At 40.7% G+C, this 18,055-nt stretch overlaps 1 protein-coding gene across 1 annotated transcript in view; it reads right to left on the reverse strand.

Moving 5' to 3' along the window:
- Positions 1–18,055, reverse strand: part of LOC126210206 (nuclear RNA export factor 1-like) — a 194,203-nt gene that overhangs the window by 97,964 nt on the left and 78,184 nt on the right. Inside the window, exons 7-8 of the mRNA XM_049939386.1 lie at positions 17,646–17,772; positions 9,971–10,170 (exon numbers count right to left, since the gene is read on the reverse strand). Coding sequence (XP_049795343.1) covers positions 9,971–10,170; positions 17,646–17,772 — 327 coding nt within the window. The remainder of the gene's footprint in view (positions 1–9,970; positions 10,171–17,645; positions 17,773–18,055) is intronic.

The raw sequence follows: 18,055 nt of genomic DNA on the forward strand, positions 1-18,055 counted from the left end.
AATAAGACTTCCAATCACAATGAGCCACAAGCAATGCAAATAAATGTTGTAAATTCGCCTCCAGTACCTGTGACATTGCCCCGAGTGTGACAATTTTGCTTGCGATGCCAATGCACGCCGATGTAAGAATCCCGACGAGCACAATTTGCCCGTCAACATTGCTTTTCAGAATGACATTTTTCACCAACAGCAGAACAAACTTTTTATGGACTTTAACACTCAGAATCATATGATTCCTTTTCAGTTGGATACTGGAGCATCTGTTTCACTCATGAATCATAAAACTTACGAAATGCTTGGTTCACCTCCATTGCGTAATGCAAATGGTACGTTAGCTACCTACCGTGGTCAAAGTATCCCGGTTGTAGGACTGTGCAGTTTGCCAGTGACATACCATGGACAAATTCAAGTGGTTTCTTTTCACATACTGTGTTCACCCTCATCTGTAAATATTTTTGGTCTTGATTTATTTGATGTTGTCTCCTTAACTAAATATTTTTGGTCTTGATTTATTTGATGTAGTCTCCTTAACTGTGCACAATGACGTACTGGCTGTCACTGTTCCCACAAACAGTGTTTCCGAACTATGTCAAGAGTATGCTGAATTTTTTTGCCAGGTTTAGGTTGCGCGAAACATTTTCAGGAACATACTGAATTGAAGGACAATGCACAGCCTAAATTTTTCCGCGCTCGCACAGTGCCTCACGTACTTTGAGATGAAGTTGCTAAAACATTTCATGCACTTGAGGAACAAAGAGTGATCGAACCAGTGACAAGCATCACTATGGGCTTCATCATCGGTTATCTTAACGAAACCATCAGGAAATTGTGACTGTGAGTGGATTTTAAAGCCACCGTCAATCCTCAGCTTCCTGTTGCAATGTTTCCTTTGCCCCGTCCAGAAGACTTGTTTGACAAATTGTGTCCAGGCAAATATTTTTCTAAGTTAGAGTTGCAAGACACGTATCTTCAAATTCCTGTGGATCACAAATCCCAGAAGATTCTTGTGAATACGCATTTGGGTCTCTACTAATTTAAGAGGCTTCCGTTCAGATGTGCCTCCGCCCCGACACTATTTCAGCAGTACTTACAGATTCTTTGTGTGTCGATTCCTTCAGTGTGTAATTACATAGATGACATCGTAGTTTATGGTTCTAAGCAGCATGAACATTTGCATAAATTGAGACAGTTATTTGAAGTATTACATGAGAAAGGATTTCAACTCAATAAGGCCAAGTGTACATTTTTTTCTGAACAGTTATCCCACTTGGGACACGTAATAAACTGTCAAGGCATCCATCCAAGTCCGGATCATTTAAGAGCAATATCAGAACTACCAGCACCCAAGACAGTTAAAGAATTACAATCCGTCCTTGGAAAGCTCAATTATTATCACAAGTTTTTGCCTCGCACATCATCTCTTGCACCACCGTTACTCTAAGTATGTCAAAAGAATGTTCCATTCATTTGGTCATCTGAATGCAAACATGTCTTTCAGAAGCTTAAATCTGCGTTGTTATCCAGTACATGTCTTACGCCCTTCAATCCTTCAAAACTTGTCCTCATGGTTGACGCTTCCAATTTTGGGATCGGAGCTGTTCTTGTTCACAGAATTGGTTTACACGATCGCCTGATCGCATTTGCATCGAGGCTACTCTCTGCGCACTGTTAACTACTTGCAGATCGAGAAGGAAGCTCTTGCTTTGATTTTTGGAGTTACGAAATTCCACGACTTCTTATATGGGCGCAAGTTTACAGTTCTCACTGACCATGAGCCTTTGACGTCTTTGTTTCCCGTCAAAGCCCGTGCCTCCGTGTACGGCTCAAAAATTTATTCATTGGTCACTATTTTTGTCGCAGTACCGTTACGGCATCTTGTATCGGCCTACTGCCCAGCATGGTAATGCCAATGTGTTATCCCGATAGCCAATAGCTGAAGACCTGCTGTTCAACTCTTCCGAATAGGCTTGTATGTTCATTGATGTGCAAAATGATGATGATGTAGAAAGTTTTCCTGTTGACTTTCGTCGTACAGCCACAGCAACAGCTAAAGACCCAGTATTAAGTGTTGTTTTGTGTTATGGCACTATGCAATGGATTAAAAATTGGATAGAAGATCAGTTGGTTCATCGCTTTTTGTGCACAGACAACTACTTTTTGTCCAATGTGGTGTCCTCTTGCTCCACACAGAGAACGATCAGTCTCGTGTTATTGTTCCACGTTCTTTGCAGTCAGCTGTGCTACGACTTCTTCACCAAGGTCATTGGGGTATCGTACGGACAAAACAGTTAGCTCGCCGTCACTGTACCTGGTTTAGTATTGATGCTGACATAACCAAGATTTGTTGTCCTTGTTCTGTGTGTGCAGAAAATCCATCCGCACCACCACAGAAATTTCTCTCTCGGCCTAAGGCAACTTTGCCATGAAATTGCTCATATTTAAATTTTGCTGGTCCTTTTTGGGATGCACAATGGTTAATTCTTGTTGATTCTTTTAACTTTTTTCCATTTGTTGTCCGTATGTCCTCAATGACATCGTCTGCTACCATCAAAGCCTTGTCTTCTATATTCTGCATAGAAGGAGTGCCACAAGTCATTGTCACCAACAATGGAGCTCATTTAGTGTCTGCAGAGTTCAAAACATTTTGTGCAGCTAATGGTACTCAGTATTTAACTTCAGCACCATTCTCCCCTCAATCGAACAGAGCCGCTGAAAGATTCGTTCAAACGTTTAAGTCTCAAATGTCTAAACTGTGCGACTCTCATTCTCGCGAGGATGCTCTTTTATTGTTTTTATCTTCGTACTGATTGCAGCCACGCGACGATGCTTCGCCAGCTGAATTGTTGCTTGGTTGTCCTCATAGAACTCTGATGAATTTGTTGCATCCTCCACACTGCGTTTCTTTGCCACGGTAGACCCACAAGTTCTTGCCAGATGATACTGTCTACTTTCATCATTTCCGCAGCAATCGCCGATGGTTGAAAGGGCACATTCTTCTCCATCTTGGCTGCGCTATGTTTGTCATATCAGGTCAATCTGGTGAGGTGTGCAGGCATCATAATCAGATGCACCTCTTTAGTCATGGGGTTTCTGCCGCTTGCCCTATGTTTCCAGTGTCGGCGCCGACGGGGCTACCCCCCCGCGGGGACCTCTTCCTCGCCCCTGGGTGCCAGTGCCCGTAGCTTCGCCTTTGCCATGCGATGATGCACCAGTGTGGACGTCATGTCTCGTGCCGGAGTCACCCGCTGTGCCAGCATCACTGCGGCGACCAGATGACCATGTGGACCAGGGGCCTTCAACTGTAATAGGGCACAGTGAAATTCCGGTTACAACACCGTCCACTGCCGTAGAACAGTCTGCACTTCCTGGTTTCCAGTTTTTGTTGCTGGTCGGGTGCCCCGACCCGATGGAGGTCGACCCTTCGGTTCCTCCCATAGTTGTAGAAGCGCAAACACCTCATGTTGATGTGCACCCTGGAGTACGTTTCCAGGCGTTTCCCGTCTCCCCTCAGTCCAAATGGCAGGGTGCGGGTGGGCACACCTCTCCTGCAGTCAGGCTCCCCACCTCTTCAACTACGTCAGCACGGGGTCCTCCACCCGGCAGTAATAAGCCATATTTAACGGCCGTTCGCAGATTTGCAGGGGAGGAATGTGGTATCAACGTTAGATACCACACTTGTTAGAGGTTGCAGTTATCGACTGCAGACCATATTAGCATCATTGGACCTGCAAGCCGTGACCAGCGCTGCTAGTGCCACTCCGCGCCTTATATCAAGTTTCTAGCAAGCTCTCGTCCACTCTTGCTTGGGACGTCAAGTAGTGAAGTGGCATAGCTTTCAGCTGATAGGAAGCAACCTCTAACAAGGTGCTTAGTAATGTATGGCCTAAGTGAGTTATAATTATATGTATGCAGCCAAGAAGAATTCTGTACAACCAGTTAAGTACAATATATATTATTTTTTACAGCCGACTTCTGATTATTTTAGTCGTTACAGATCCATACTATGCAGCCAGCACCTTATTGATGTTACTGACACACCTGCTGTGATTTATATGTTTCTATTTAGCATTGGCCACCAGTCAACATTGGTGACGACTCTTTCGTCGTCATCGTAACAGTTAGTACTTTCTGGGGTTTACTTGTGATGGACCACACAACCTAATCAAAAAAGACAGTCAGCATCACTTTCACACACTGCTGTGGACCTGCATCACTTCGTTGGATCTCGGGGATGACAGATGCTTCCATTGCGAAGACTGGAACTTTGCTTCTGCATCGTACCAATAACCTCCGAACTCACCACCAGTGATCACTGTTTAAGAAAGTTGGGATTACAGTTCACAGTATCCAGCACATCCTGTAGGATCTCCGAACGAAGTTGCTTCTTTTCAGTTGTTACCAATTTTGGCACGAATTTTGCTGGGATCCTCCTGAGGTCTAACGTTCCATCAAAATGGAATGAATGCACCCAATACTAATTTTAATGTCATCTGTGAGTTATCTGATTTTGAATCATCCATCCTGCATCACCACGGTCTTTACATGATCTGTAACAACCTCAATTGCAGATGTTGAGGGCCTTCCTGACAATGCTCCACTCTTCACTGACAACCAGCTATCTTTGCTGTGGTTATACCACTCCTTTATCTGTGTGGTACCCAATGCTTCAGCCCCAAATACTTATCACATCTTGCATATCATTTCAACTTGAGAATCACCAAGCTTAAAACAAAATTTGATGCAATAATCTTGTTATACTTTTTCTGACATATTGCCCACAACACAAAATCCAACGACTTCCACTTACAGATGTCCACTTGTCAACAGCTAGCTGCAGTCCCGAAAAAATCAGGCATGTGCACTATGTATGCTTACAAACATACAGTGCGGTTGTGGGCCGATAACATTGTTGTTTTCAACAATAAAAATAAGGTCTTACACTTTTTGGACAGCTCAGACACACAACAGTAAAACAAACAAGAGCAGGAAAACCCAGGATGGAATAATTACAGTATTATGAAAAGGACAGATTGCTACTCACCATATAGTGGAGATGCCGAGTCGCAAACAGGCACGACAAAATGACTGCTAAACAAGTGAGCTTTCGGCCAAAAGGCCCTCTTCTAAAGTAGACAACACACGCACATCCACAAAGCACAACCCACACACACATGACCACTGGCTCTAGCTGCCAAAGCCAGACAAACAGTTTCACCACTATCAATGTCCAGACAACATTATGAAGAATTTTTGTTCTAACTTTAAACTGGCTGCAAGTTTCCTGCTTGGCTTATCACTTGTGAAGTCGAGATGAGCGTGAAAGAAATGAATTACAGAAAAAAGTCATAGGGGCCTTATAATTCTGAGCTCTCTTATTTCCTAATATATGAAAACCATTTCAGAAACTTTCCCAGGCAACCTTCTTGTCACCATGTAACATTTCATCAAATTGCTTCTCTCTGGAAAGTGTTCAAATCTGCAGACAAACGAAGATACCTTTTTTACTTTCAATTTGGTGAATTGTTAGAATTTTCCCTCAAGTGTGTATAGTTCTCGTTTTTGTAATTCTTTTCTTCACAAAATTTTTCACGAGTTATATAAAACCACTTTAGTAGAAAATATAAGATCAAATTACACTCACCACCACGTACAATACTACAGTTGCAGCCACGAATGATAGTGGTCGAGCTTAGGCTCATTCTGTGCACCTGGTGCGAAATCATCCTCCTACAGCCAATGACTGTTCAGCAGTTTTTCTCAACACTCTTCTGTGAGTGTCTTGGCCAGTGCAAGTGTTGAACATGATTGTAGCAGTTATTTGGTGGATTTTTATTCAGTTTCTTGCGATTTGTCATGGCTGATGAAGGTGGTAAACAACAAATACTTCACGAACAAGCAAAAGACACAATTTACAGGATATACACTTTCTTTGAGAGCGAAGCAGGAAACAGTGGATCTAACACAGATGTTACTAGATTTCAGGAACGCACTGCATAAGCAAGTGGCATCAGCTTAAGAACTGTGATTCTCAATTTCTCCCAGCGTACTTTGTGACAAAAGAGTTCACGGGTGAACAGCCAGGTGTTAGTGTCCAATGAGCACAATATTTCAGCAAGCAACAAGCAACCACATTGCCATCATCAGATACGGGTGCCAGGCTTTTATCTAGAACTTTAACATCTCAGGTCGGTTTTCCGGAAAAATGGCTACACAGAGAAGCAAACTGGGAAATCTCTGTGTCCCACACCAACTGTACAACTGGAGGAAACAGAAGAGGAACCTCATCAGAAAGGGGGCATAGCATTTTATTCCGTTATGTTGTGCTTTATTGGGAAAGACAGGTCAAATTCTTCAAAAACATCAAGTGAAGACTGTCTTCTGCCCACCAATTAAGACACAGGCACTGCTTGCTAATGTCAAGGACAATCTAGGACTTTGGAAACCTGGGGTCTGCCACATCCCCTGCAAATGTGGTATGACTTACATGTCAAACAGCGCGTACTGTCGAAGATCATTGCCAAGAACATCAATGGCGCACCAGACTGCAGCAGCCCAACAAGTTGGTTGTTGCTGAACATTGCCTCTTGGAATGACACAGAATGAATTATAACCAGACTCAGGTTCTGGCACAGACGTCCAAATACTGGGACTGTCTCATTAAAGAATCTATCGAGATTTGAGTATAGGAGCCGCTGACCAACCGAGATAGCGGTTACATCCTTAGTAAGGCCTGGGAACCCGCTTTGAACCTGATTAAAAAAAGGAAGAAAACATCCCACCATGGACCGACTTCAAGAACAGTCAGAGTTACTGGGAAGATGTTGCCAGCCCCTGGGTGCGGACCGCAAAGGGAACGGATGATGGATGCTCCACGACTGGGCATGGACTCCATTCGGAACGCATGGAGGTGGGGGAGGAGATAAAGGCCCGGCACCGGTGCCTCGGCGGTCAGTTTGTCAGCACACCTGATGATGGCAACGCGGTCACTTGCTGAAATACTGTGCCCGTTGGACAGTAATAACAGGCTGTTCACCTGTGAACTCGATCCTCAGCTTGAGAACTGTTCGATGGATTGCACTGCCAATGAAGGTAATTTTCTGTCCAGACAAGTGGAAGCCCAGTTTGGAGATGACCAGGGAAACATCTCAGTTGTGGGAAGCCTGTCAAAATTTAGATGACTTCAACAAAGATGTTCTTAGACAAGTTGCATTCAATATGTGTAAGACAGGAGATTTTCCTACTGTCAAAAAAGTTATGGTGAAAATTTGTGAAACTATAAATTTTAAAGGCAGTGTATCTCAACGTGAAGAGTGCTGAAAAACACAGAATTCAAACATGTAAATACATATGACAAAAGAAAAATTTTAATGGAACGTTGCGATATTGCAGCTTCAAGGGTACAGTACTTAGAAAGTATTCTTGAAAGAAGAAAATATGGCAATCAGAATATTTTTTACTTGGATGAATCATGGGTAAACCAGAATCATTCAAGAAAAGCGTGTTGGAAATCGAGTGATGGTTTGGGTGGCTTTAAAGTACCAGTTGGTAAAAGGTGGTTGAATAATTGTGCTTCACATCATTCTGCTTTTGTATTCATTCCAGAAAGCAAAATGGAGTAATTCAGGAGATTATCATTCTGAAATGAACACAGAGACATTTAAATTATGGTTTAGGAAACAATTTCTCCCTTAAATGCCTGCAAATTCAGCAGTTGTTATGAACAAAGCAAGTTATCACTCAGTTATTGTTAACAAGGCTCCCACAAAAAACACAAAAAAGCCAACATCATGCTGTGGCTTGCAAGTAAAAAGATACCCAACACTGCCAACCAAACTTGGGCCGAATTGTTGAATCTTGAAGGGTTTCATAAGTCTCGTCTGAAAGTTTATGAAATGACTGCATTGCACAGGAACACGGACACAAGTGAAAGGGAATGTCGCAGAACGAAACCTGCATTTAAAACTGCTGGCACAGAAAGGCTTGTGCACAAAGTTCTTGATAGCACAACACCTTCAGCATGGTTTGAATGTGATTAGCACCCAAAATAGCTACACGAGAAGGACATGGAGAGGAAAATTTTAATTGACAATCTCCTTGATCCTATCTTCATCACTGTCATAATATCAGATGAGTCAGACATTGACACGGATTGCAGCGATGAAGATGATGATTGTTGCAGCAACTGAAAACAATGTAAAGTGAGGCACACAAGCATATTCACATTGTATCTCCCGCCCCCCCTCCCGCCCAATATCTTCTCTTTCTCAGTCGCAGTTTTACCAGTAATATTGAGATATACTCTGTCTTTTGAGACTGCAATAAAAGTTTTATTTATAACAGAAGCATTCTGCTCTATTTTGAAAGATCTTCTGTGGAGAGTATTTTGGCTTCTACACTGCTGAGACGCTTTATTACCTGTTGTAGTTTTGCACATCACTCCACTGGTAAGATCACAGTCAACATTTGTTGACTGATCTGTATTTTAGAAAGAAATAACTGTCTGTGTATAACAGACACACTCAAACAAGTTCATTTTTTTTAGCACATTGCACTTCACTGACACTCAATAGATTTTGGTTTTTATATTTTTATAAGTCCACAATTCACTTTGTGTACTTTATCAACTCTGTTTTGGTTGAGGTGCTTTAAAATAAAGTGAAATGCATCTGGTCTAAATAAAATGTTTATTACAGTTGCAAAAGATTTTCCAATATTACATACAATATTCTTGTGGTATTAAAATTATTCCATTCAGAATATAATCTAATTTAAGGTAGACTATGTCTCTGTACGTAGCAGTGACACGCTGTGCACGGCAGCAGTTTTTCTGGTGTTTTATGACAATAATTATCTGTAAACTTTAATTTTGCCACTGGACAGCAGCATTCGTACTTCCATGCACAGAGATGCCCAGCATGAACCACAAATTGCAACTTGCTGTGCCAGACAACACTGCACATCTTACTCCTTTCAATCTGGTCATCTCACCGTAGTAGTCATGTGATGGTGGGAACTTAACTTTCTCTGCTGTCCCCTAAACACAAGCTTACGAACTATTTGATGTTTACGTCTCTATGCACATACGGTACCAGCCATTTGCAACCAGCTACACTGCAATCCCCATCTGTGCCTCTACACTGTGTGGGCCTGTGCAGCCCTCCATCGTTCATGGATTAAACTATAACCAAAGCAAGGTACTGAACTGTACTGACCTGAGGGCTGAATAACATTTTTATTATATTGTTTCATTTTTGTTACATGTGATACATATAAGGCAGTGAATTCCTTCTATATCCCTTTACGGATGAAAACCCATGTGAAACAAAAACTATTAGGACAATGAAACTGATAAGAATTAGCTAGTTTTGTGCAATTTCCATTTTCACTATTGAACTTTGTTAGACTGTGTTTCCAGAATGAATTTATCACTTCACATTGGAGTGTTCACAGTTTTGAGACTACTTCTCACATAAAATGTGTTTGACAGACTGGGATTCAAACACCGAACATGGCCTTTTGCAGGGGATGCTCAGATTGACTGAGCTATCTAGCCACTACACAAGACCTGCCCTCACAGCCTCAAATCTGTTGGCTTCACTCTCGCACATTTCAAACTTCACTGAAACACTCCTGCACACTTTCTGGAGTGAGAAAGCCAGGATAAAAGATTTGTGGATACAGTACAATACTGGGTTCGAGTCTTCACCTGGCACACACTTTTAACATGGCAGAAATATTTATCTGCATGTCACGTGTACCGAATTGGTGGCATAAAGCTCATTCCAGTGACACACAAATTCACAAAATGGCAGTTTTGACACCTGTTAGTTTCTTACTTCCATTTTGGACTGCATCAGTCTCCATTTCTGGTTTTAATAATCTCAGGCTGGATGAAACATGCTTAAGCTTTTCAGTAGACATGGGAAATACAAACACTGACATTTTAAAACTTTAACCAAGTGAAACTTGCCTCATTGTCCGACACATCCAGAGTTCGTAGATACTTCCACTTGGAGTGGACCAGAAAATCCCAGAGGAGGGTCAGCGTCGTGATCCCGTTACCCGCGAGTCTGAGGGCAACGAGCCCGGGCGCCGAGACCTCTGCGACCCTCAGCATCTGGTCCAGGATGTGCCAATTATCAGTCGGGTCAAACAGCATTTCCTGGATCTCTTAGAAATGGGAGAAACAGAATCATCAGTGTGATGATCGATATATTTCAAATTTTGTGAATGTTGCCTTCGAGCAACTCTAGATTCACACAACTACTTCCGAGGCAGCAGCTACTAAACATAATTTTTGGCATATTAGGAACTGTACCCAGGTGCACCGATTTCGGTTATGTTTGACACTGTTTTCAAGTTATTTGTACCAGAAAGAAAGGCTATCACAAACTGCTATACAATACATTAACCACTTTGGCACAATAACATGCTTCACAATTTAGGGACTGGAATACTACTGACGTAATAGTTATTATTCTACATGCAGCCACAAAACAGCATGTGAGACATACCTTCTACTGTCTGTTCAAAATTACTTTAAGATTGACAGTTCAGCATTAGTGCATGGAGGTACAATGCAGAGTTGACGCATCCCGCACAGAACACGTGTAATCTTATATTAATTTTAATGTGCTAAATCTGGCAAACTATCTGATTTACAAAGATGGAAAATGCATCATTGTATCCTGGAAGAGCTGTACAATATTTTCATTTTAGTTTTATCTACACAAACTACCTATTATGGTGATATATGGGCAAGTCATGAATTGAATTTTCTGATGTCGTGACCAAATTTTCAACATGTGGGAAATTATTATTTATTGCACTTAGATGTACAAATTCTACAAGCAAAATCTTAAGAATACATTACATCTTCATTTACTCCAAACACGAACTTTGTTAACAGTTTTCTAACGCAAGATAATTTCAGTTAAATAAGATGAATAACAGCCTACATGTGTGTCAATTACTTAATGGCTTCATTATGAGAAACAGATCACTAAGTTTTTAACTGAACTGTAATTAAGTTTCTAATCTGCCTACTTCTATGAAACACAACAATAAATACAATTTTTGAGTGTTTATTGTGGTGAGAAATTGTGTCTTAAATACACCAACCAGTATCGAGAGGCAGAACAAAGGTGATACAAAAAACAGTACCTCAGTATTGCAGTAATTATATATTTTGTGTGATATAGACTGGATTCCTGAATGAACATCTGGAATTAGCTGCTGATACTGGCGTCATTATTAAAATGTAAAACTTACGAAAAATAATTTCATTATATACCTACTTACCAATGTAAACTGTGGACTGCAAACATGCAGCTGAATCCGCTTATCCTTCATTTCTACAGTGATAATGAAAAACTGCACTGACATCACTCCCATTACTAATAAAGAAGCCTGAAGGCCATTGTCACTGATGTTTTTTAATGGTCTCCTCCAATGAATTTTCTGAAACAGCTTCATTCTACCATGCTCTTTCTATGATGCATGGTGTACATTTGACAGCTTTCTTTCAGTCTTCAGAAGTGACACTCCTAACAGCTTCTTTTATGAGGGCTTTGACTGCAGAACGGATGGATTTATTACTATTCTTTCTAGCAATATAGCCTTTAATTTAGGCCCATATTACTCTACTGGGTTGAAATGGCAGTGTTACATTGGTAGCCTAATGATTGTATATTCATGTGTTTTTGCCATCTTGTTGATTATGTATATGCAGAACTGTGGTTCACGGAGAGATATTACTTCCATAAGCTCCACTTTCCTAAGGTTATAGCTTACACTGTCGTTAAACTGCTGAAGTCAATCAATCATTTCCTCTTTTTCCTTTGCCATAATAGGTGCCTTCTTAACAATAACTGAATTGTAAAGACCATTACCAAGAACCAATGCCAACTGTTTACTCAGATTCAGAAATAGTGAATTTATGAATCACCCAATAAACGTGATGCGGTTCATTTCTGCATGTCCTGCTTTCTTTAATTCAGAAAACAAGAGACTATCTGGGAAGAAACCTTGTGAGGAGTCTGCATGAAGAAGTATAACTCTGCACCCTTACCAGAAGACATTGATATTGATCTTTTAGTTGTGTTGTCTGTCCAGCATTGCCAGAACTGACCCACGTTTCACCAAGCCATACTCACTTCATCGATATTCACGCCACAGATCTGCCTTAAAAATTGGAATCGTCATGCAGCTATATCGTCCCTCTCCATTAACAGCTTACAGCCAGAGAAATGCCCACAAAAGAACACCAGGTAATAATAATAAGCCTGAAGATGAATCACATCTCCAGCAAATGACTCTATATTGGTGATCTGTTTATCTATATAACATTTTTTCACTTTTAGCTTCAATGTTTTTCCAGATTCCTTTTCTTTCTCAAATATTTCCTTGCCAGTTTTCACAACAGTGCTTCTTTTTAAGACCTCGTTAACAGCGAGCAACAGGGCATCATTAAATTTTTCAGTCTCAAAGTAGGCATGTAACACTCAAACCGTTTGCCTCGACTAACTTCGAACGGTAATCCTCCGGCCGAGAAAGACATTTAACTTTTCTAACTACAAAAACAAACAAAATCAAATGATTCAACGATCACACATGACAGTAGGCACAGTGCAGGCACGAAGTGTCATGGTGTCGAGGGTGAAGGTTTGGCAGTAGTGCATGCTTGCTTCCACTACAGGTCGCCTGGTACGGGTGGACTGCATGTCGTACTTCCCACATGGGCCTCCGCCTTACTGCTCCCTTGTAACTGTTAATCATGAAGTAATTCTGAACAGACTATAATTTAACATCACTCATATTTGAAGTGAGAGTACAAAAATGTGTTCAAATAAACACATTATTTTCTGCAGGATCTGTGTTTATACTGCAATGGAACAGCTTAATTCTTTAAGAGAAATTGTAAGAAAATGACTTGCAACTACTTACTTCTGATGGAGTTTCAAACACAACTTTGTTTCAATACAGTAGTGCACATCAGTACAAATGTAAGCACTTTTTTTTGTAACGGCGTGGTACGTGTTTCCTTTACTGCCCCAATGCACAATTACAGTTTACACAAAGTGCGAGTCCGATGCACTGAACCGAGGCTGCGCGTAGTCGTCAAGTGAATGGCACACGAGAATCCAGTTTACACAGCAAACTGTAGAAGTCCTCGAGTGAAGCAGGAGTCGATGTCATCATTAAGAATATAAACAGCACGTGAATCAGCTGGAGTCAGCTGCACTGGCCTCGTTATGCAGCTTGAAGTCTGTGAGTTCGCACTATGTGACCCTACATGTGGAAAGGGAAAAGGGATGGACTGTTGTACAGAGTGCCTCTATCTGTAAAATTGTGTGAAACTGAGAGCCACTTGTGGTGCGATTTAGGGAACTGTATCTTTTGAATTGCTGTCAGAGGAGTGGACAGGTACAGCATTTTCTTTTGGTACTGACAATCAGAAGTTGGTCTTAAAGCTTACAAGAATTAATTGTTAAAAAAAAACAGAGCAAACACAGGTGTGCCATCATACAACAAAGTTTCTTAAATATCTAAAAGCTGTCCAACATCAGCTTTACAAAATCTAGCAATTTGTGTTCTTGCAAAAAGACAGATGCTCTTTAATTCATAAATATTTTCTGCAAGCATAGGAACAGAACTTAAACATCCATTACCATGATCGTGTTTATTCCTACATTTTTTTATTCATTATCTTAATAATATTGAGAATAACTGAAAGGCCTGCAAATAACAAAGTTAGATACACTATTTCATTTACATGATTATAAAACAGGATAATTTGCAATTACGTGTATACATTTCTCCATTCCATTAAATCAATAATTTCAAATGCAAAAGGACATTGCTTTCATATGAAATATGCAAAATTATCAAACTGTACGTCCTAGAAATCACTCGGCAAAGTTGAGACCAATTATTCAAACTGTAAATAGTCCAGTAGTTAATAATCCTTAATGTCGTCGTACAACTGTTGGTTGCATCAAATAATGTAACTTTAGCACTGAAACTTCTACAAAAATTCGTAATCAAAATATTCACGCATTTTATCTGAAATTCACATATTTCAAAAGCAAATGTTCAAAACCGCTACCTTACAAAATATTATAAGAAAACGGATAGTGTCAAATATTTTCTAAATTACTGTTAAACTCAATGTTACACACTGTCTTTGTGAATATGTAATTTTTCGTTACAACTTTGTGAACGTATTAATACGAGTAATGAACTTGTCACTGTGTGTTGTAACGTTTTAATATAAAGGACCTAAGCTAGGCCATGCAAGTCAGTTGTTTTTGATTAGTAGCTGTAAAAGTTTGAAACAAGAAAATGTACCTATTATTTTAACCAATATGTAAAATGATTCTGACAGTGTGTTTACAGACTGAGACACCACAAGATTCCATGAGTTAAAATTCAGTGTGCCAATTTCATCAAATGAGAAATCTTTAAATTCAATACACTCCTTTTCCTGTAACATTCTAAGTGCAAGAATCCCAAAGGTCATTCAATAGCTTTTTGCCAGATGTTTTGTTATCAACATTACATGGCAGTCTTAGCACACTCTCGAGTAGAATAAATGCTTCTTTGGCCTTTACTACATGCCACAGGGCTGAATTTATCGAAAGTATGCAAAGTGAGCCAGCAATTCTATCACTGGTAGGAACTGCTTTGATGATTACTGTGGGCAGACCTTTGATGTGAAGGGTCATAAACGGGATTTATTATTATTATAAGAAATCTGTTTAAGTCCTGATCAACAGTATGTTCATGCAACCAGCTAACAACATTAACAGACTCTCCTTACAGTTCTGAGTCAAATTCGGCTCTGCATTACTACTTAGGTTTCCTCAGTTAGCAAGTACCAGTATTGTAGAACTTCGCCATGGGTGGTGCTCCACAGAGTGCAGCACTGTTCTGCAGACTCTGGGCCCCTGCCTATTCTGACATCACAAGCATCTGTCTGATGCCCCCGCAATATCCAACATAAATCACCACCACACCAATCCAAATAGAACGTAATTTTCTTTTAACTACAAACACTCCGTGATTCAACTCTCAGCTTTATATCAATAAACATTTGAACCCTTACAGTACCATACAGATAACCACTGGTATTGTAGTGTCCAGTAAAACTTACGGAATTTTGTGTTTTTGAAAATATACTTTGCAGCGTTTACACGTTAGATTACTAGACTGAACTGTGTTGGGGAGAAGGGAGGAGGGGGGGGGGGGAAATTGTTCAAATAAATATTTTACTTTGCTGTTAATCCTTGGGGGCAAGCAGATCTCATCAAGGATGCTAAATTTCTGGTTATATCTGCAACTAAATAAAAACCAATCTTTTCATGCCACAGATTTTGAGTTTGTTTTTTTGAAAGGTATATTCAGTGGCCTGAAATATATTCATATCGGTAATTATGTGTGTAGCCTTTTGCTTTGTGTAGCAGCTAATGTACTTTCAGATTAGAGACAGTTCTAGCACTTTCTGAATTTGTAAGCACAGCACAGAGAGTATGAACACACATTTTCTTCATATTGCAATTGGAAAGTTGTTGCCAACTATTGTGCAAAGTCTGTCCATTATTACATTATACGAAGTCAGAAAATGCTAGAGCTGTTTCTAACATGAAAGTTCGGTGCCTAGAATGCAAAGCCCTGATACACACAGAGATATGCATATGCTTCAAGCCACTGATGGCAAAGCCTTCTGGCAAGATAAATTTGGTTTTATCCAACTGCACATAGATTAACATAACACAGAAATTATCAACATAGTATTACACATAACTTAGGATGACAGATCAACAGAAGTTATCGATGCTCACCACTTACATTTATGAAAGGTTTCTACTGATTATGATTGAAGTATCAGTCTACATTACACTGCTAGCCGAAGTCTACACATTTGCACGTTGAAAAAGCTCACATTTGTCAAGAAGATGCAAATATATTCACATCAAAGTAAACAGTAATTCAACAATTATGGAAAGGACAGATTGCTTCTCGCCATGAAGATGACATGTTGAGTTGCAAACAGGAACAGTGAAAAGACTGTTATACATTAAGTTTTTTGTCGAAGCCTTTATCACAAACGAAAAACAGACACGCATTCACACAAGCAAGCCCACCTCATACACACATTACCACTATCTCTGGTTGCTCAGGCCAGAATGAAACTGAAATGCGCCAAATAGGAGAAACAATCTGTAGTGTAGTGGGGAAGGAGGAAGGACAGCATGCTACGAGTGGGGGAAGAGGAAACAGTCTACCTAGTAATGTGCAGGAACTAGAGGTGGCAACAAGGCTACCTGGTGCAGAGTCGGGAGGCTGTTGGGGACGGACAGATGAGAAAGAAAGGAATGGAAAGGGGAGGAGAAGAGAAGGGGAAACATCAGTGAGTGCATTACCGGAGAGCAGTGCACAGTGAGGGTGAGGGGATGGAAAGGTGGGAGCAAGTGGCAGGACGGAAGGATGAAAACTGTTGGGTGGAGTGTGAGGGGACAATTACAGGAGTGGAGAATGTTTTAGATCATTTTTACTACTTTTCTTCTCCCCTAATACTTGTTATGTACACAGATTTGGCTTTCAGTTCTCTATTTTTTTTTTTATTTTGTTAGGGAAACTCTAGCACAGTCCAGCAGAGGATTTATGACAAGAATTTTTCTCAGTGTTCATATGGCAAGTTACAGCAAATGACAGTCACCTCCTGCACACCAGCTTCTGCAACTGATGTGACAGACAGTAAGCCTGACATTCGTCATCACTTCCAGTCTTTTCTGATAACTTGTTTCCATTCTAATCATCTGCTGAAAACAATGATGTAGTACACAATACTTCAGTAACTCCCCCTCCACCCCCCAACCCCACCCCACCCACCCACCCACCCACCCACCCACACACACACACACACACACACACACAAAAGTACGCACTAAGAGTGCCGCAGTACTGACAGGCTATGAATTCATCTTATTCACTGTTTATATCTTCTGAAAGCTCTTCCACATTAAATGAGCTGACAATTTACAGATCAGATAAACCTTATATGATGTAATGAAGAGCACAGGAAGTTAAGTATCAATTCTCAAGGATGTCAGAAATGCAGGGAGAAAATAACACTAAGCCAGACTGTTCCAGCTGGAAAGCAGTGAGGTTGAGGTGATAAGGGATAAGCAAACAGTTGAGGCATCAGCAGTCAGGGAGACGGGTCCTAGTGTACGCAGCCCTACTGCGCCAGCTGAGGGGCTCTCCCACATGTAGACTGCGTGCAATAGGGCTTCCCGGTGGGTAGCATGCAGGAGAGATGATGGGCGCCCACTGACCCCGAGGGCGGCGACGGAACAGACTACTCTAACTGAGCACTGCAGTCCGCAGGCTCTATAACTTCTGCAAATTTCTCATAATGTTTGGCAAGTAAGCTATAGAGTTTTGTTGTGCAGTTAGTTAAGCTTAATTACAGTTACAGAACCAATGATATAGAGCAAAGGAGGTTTTGTGTGTGTGTGTGTGTGTGTGTGTGTGTGTGTGTGTGTGTGTGTGTGTGTGTGTGAGAGAGAGAGAGAGAGAGAGAGAGAGAGAGAGAGAGAGAGTGAGAGTGCATGCAACCACAAGAAGTATGTTGTACTCACCAGGAATACTGTTTATATAAGAGAGATCCAAAAACTTTTTTGGACTGTCCAGTCTTCTTGAAATAATTTCTTTCAGAGCTTCTGAGAGGTTGAAATGTTTGTTGAACAGTTTGATTGTCATTTCAATCTGTCGGATTAAAAAAGCAAAATTTTGTCAATGAGGCAGAAGTAACACAACATTAAAATGAAAATACTGTTAAGAGTCCAAAGAACATAACAATACTATTCTTACGTACAAGCAGTATTTAGCTTTGTAGCTGGTTTTTACCGTCAGGAACAAAATTTGACACCAAACGAAGTTAGAACCTTCCTCACAGCACGTGGGTCCGAGTGAGCTGAATACACCCCCCCCCCCCCCCCTCCCAACCTTTACTGACCTATATCCATCTTTCCTACCAGAGAAAGGGAAC

Source organism: Schistocerca nitens, chromosome 10, assembly GCF_023898315.1.
Source record: "Schistocerca nitens isolate TAMUIC-IGC-003100 chromosome 10, iqSchNite1.1, whole genome shotgun sequence".
NCBI classification, from domain to species: domain Eukaryota; kingdom Metazoa; phylum Arthropoda; class Insecta; order Orthoptera; family Acrididae; genus Schistocerca; species Schistocerca nitens.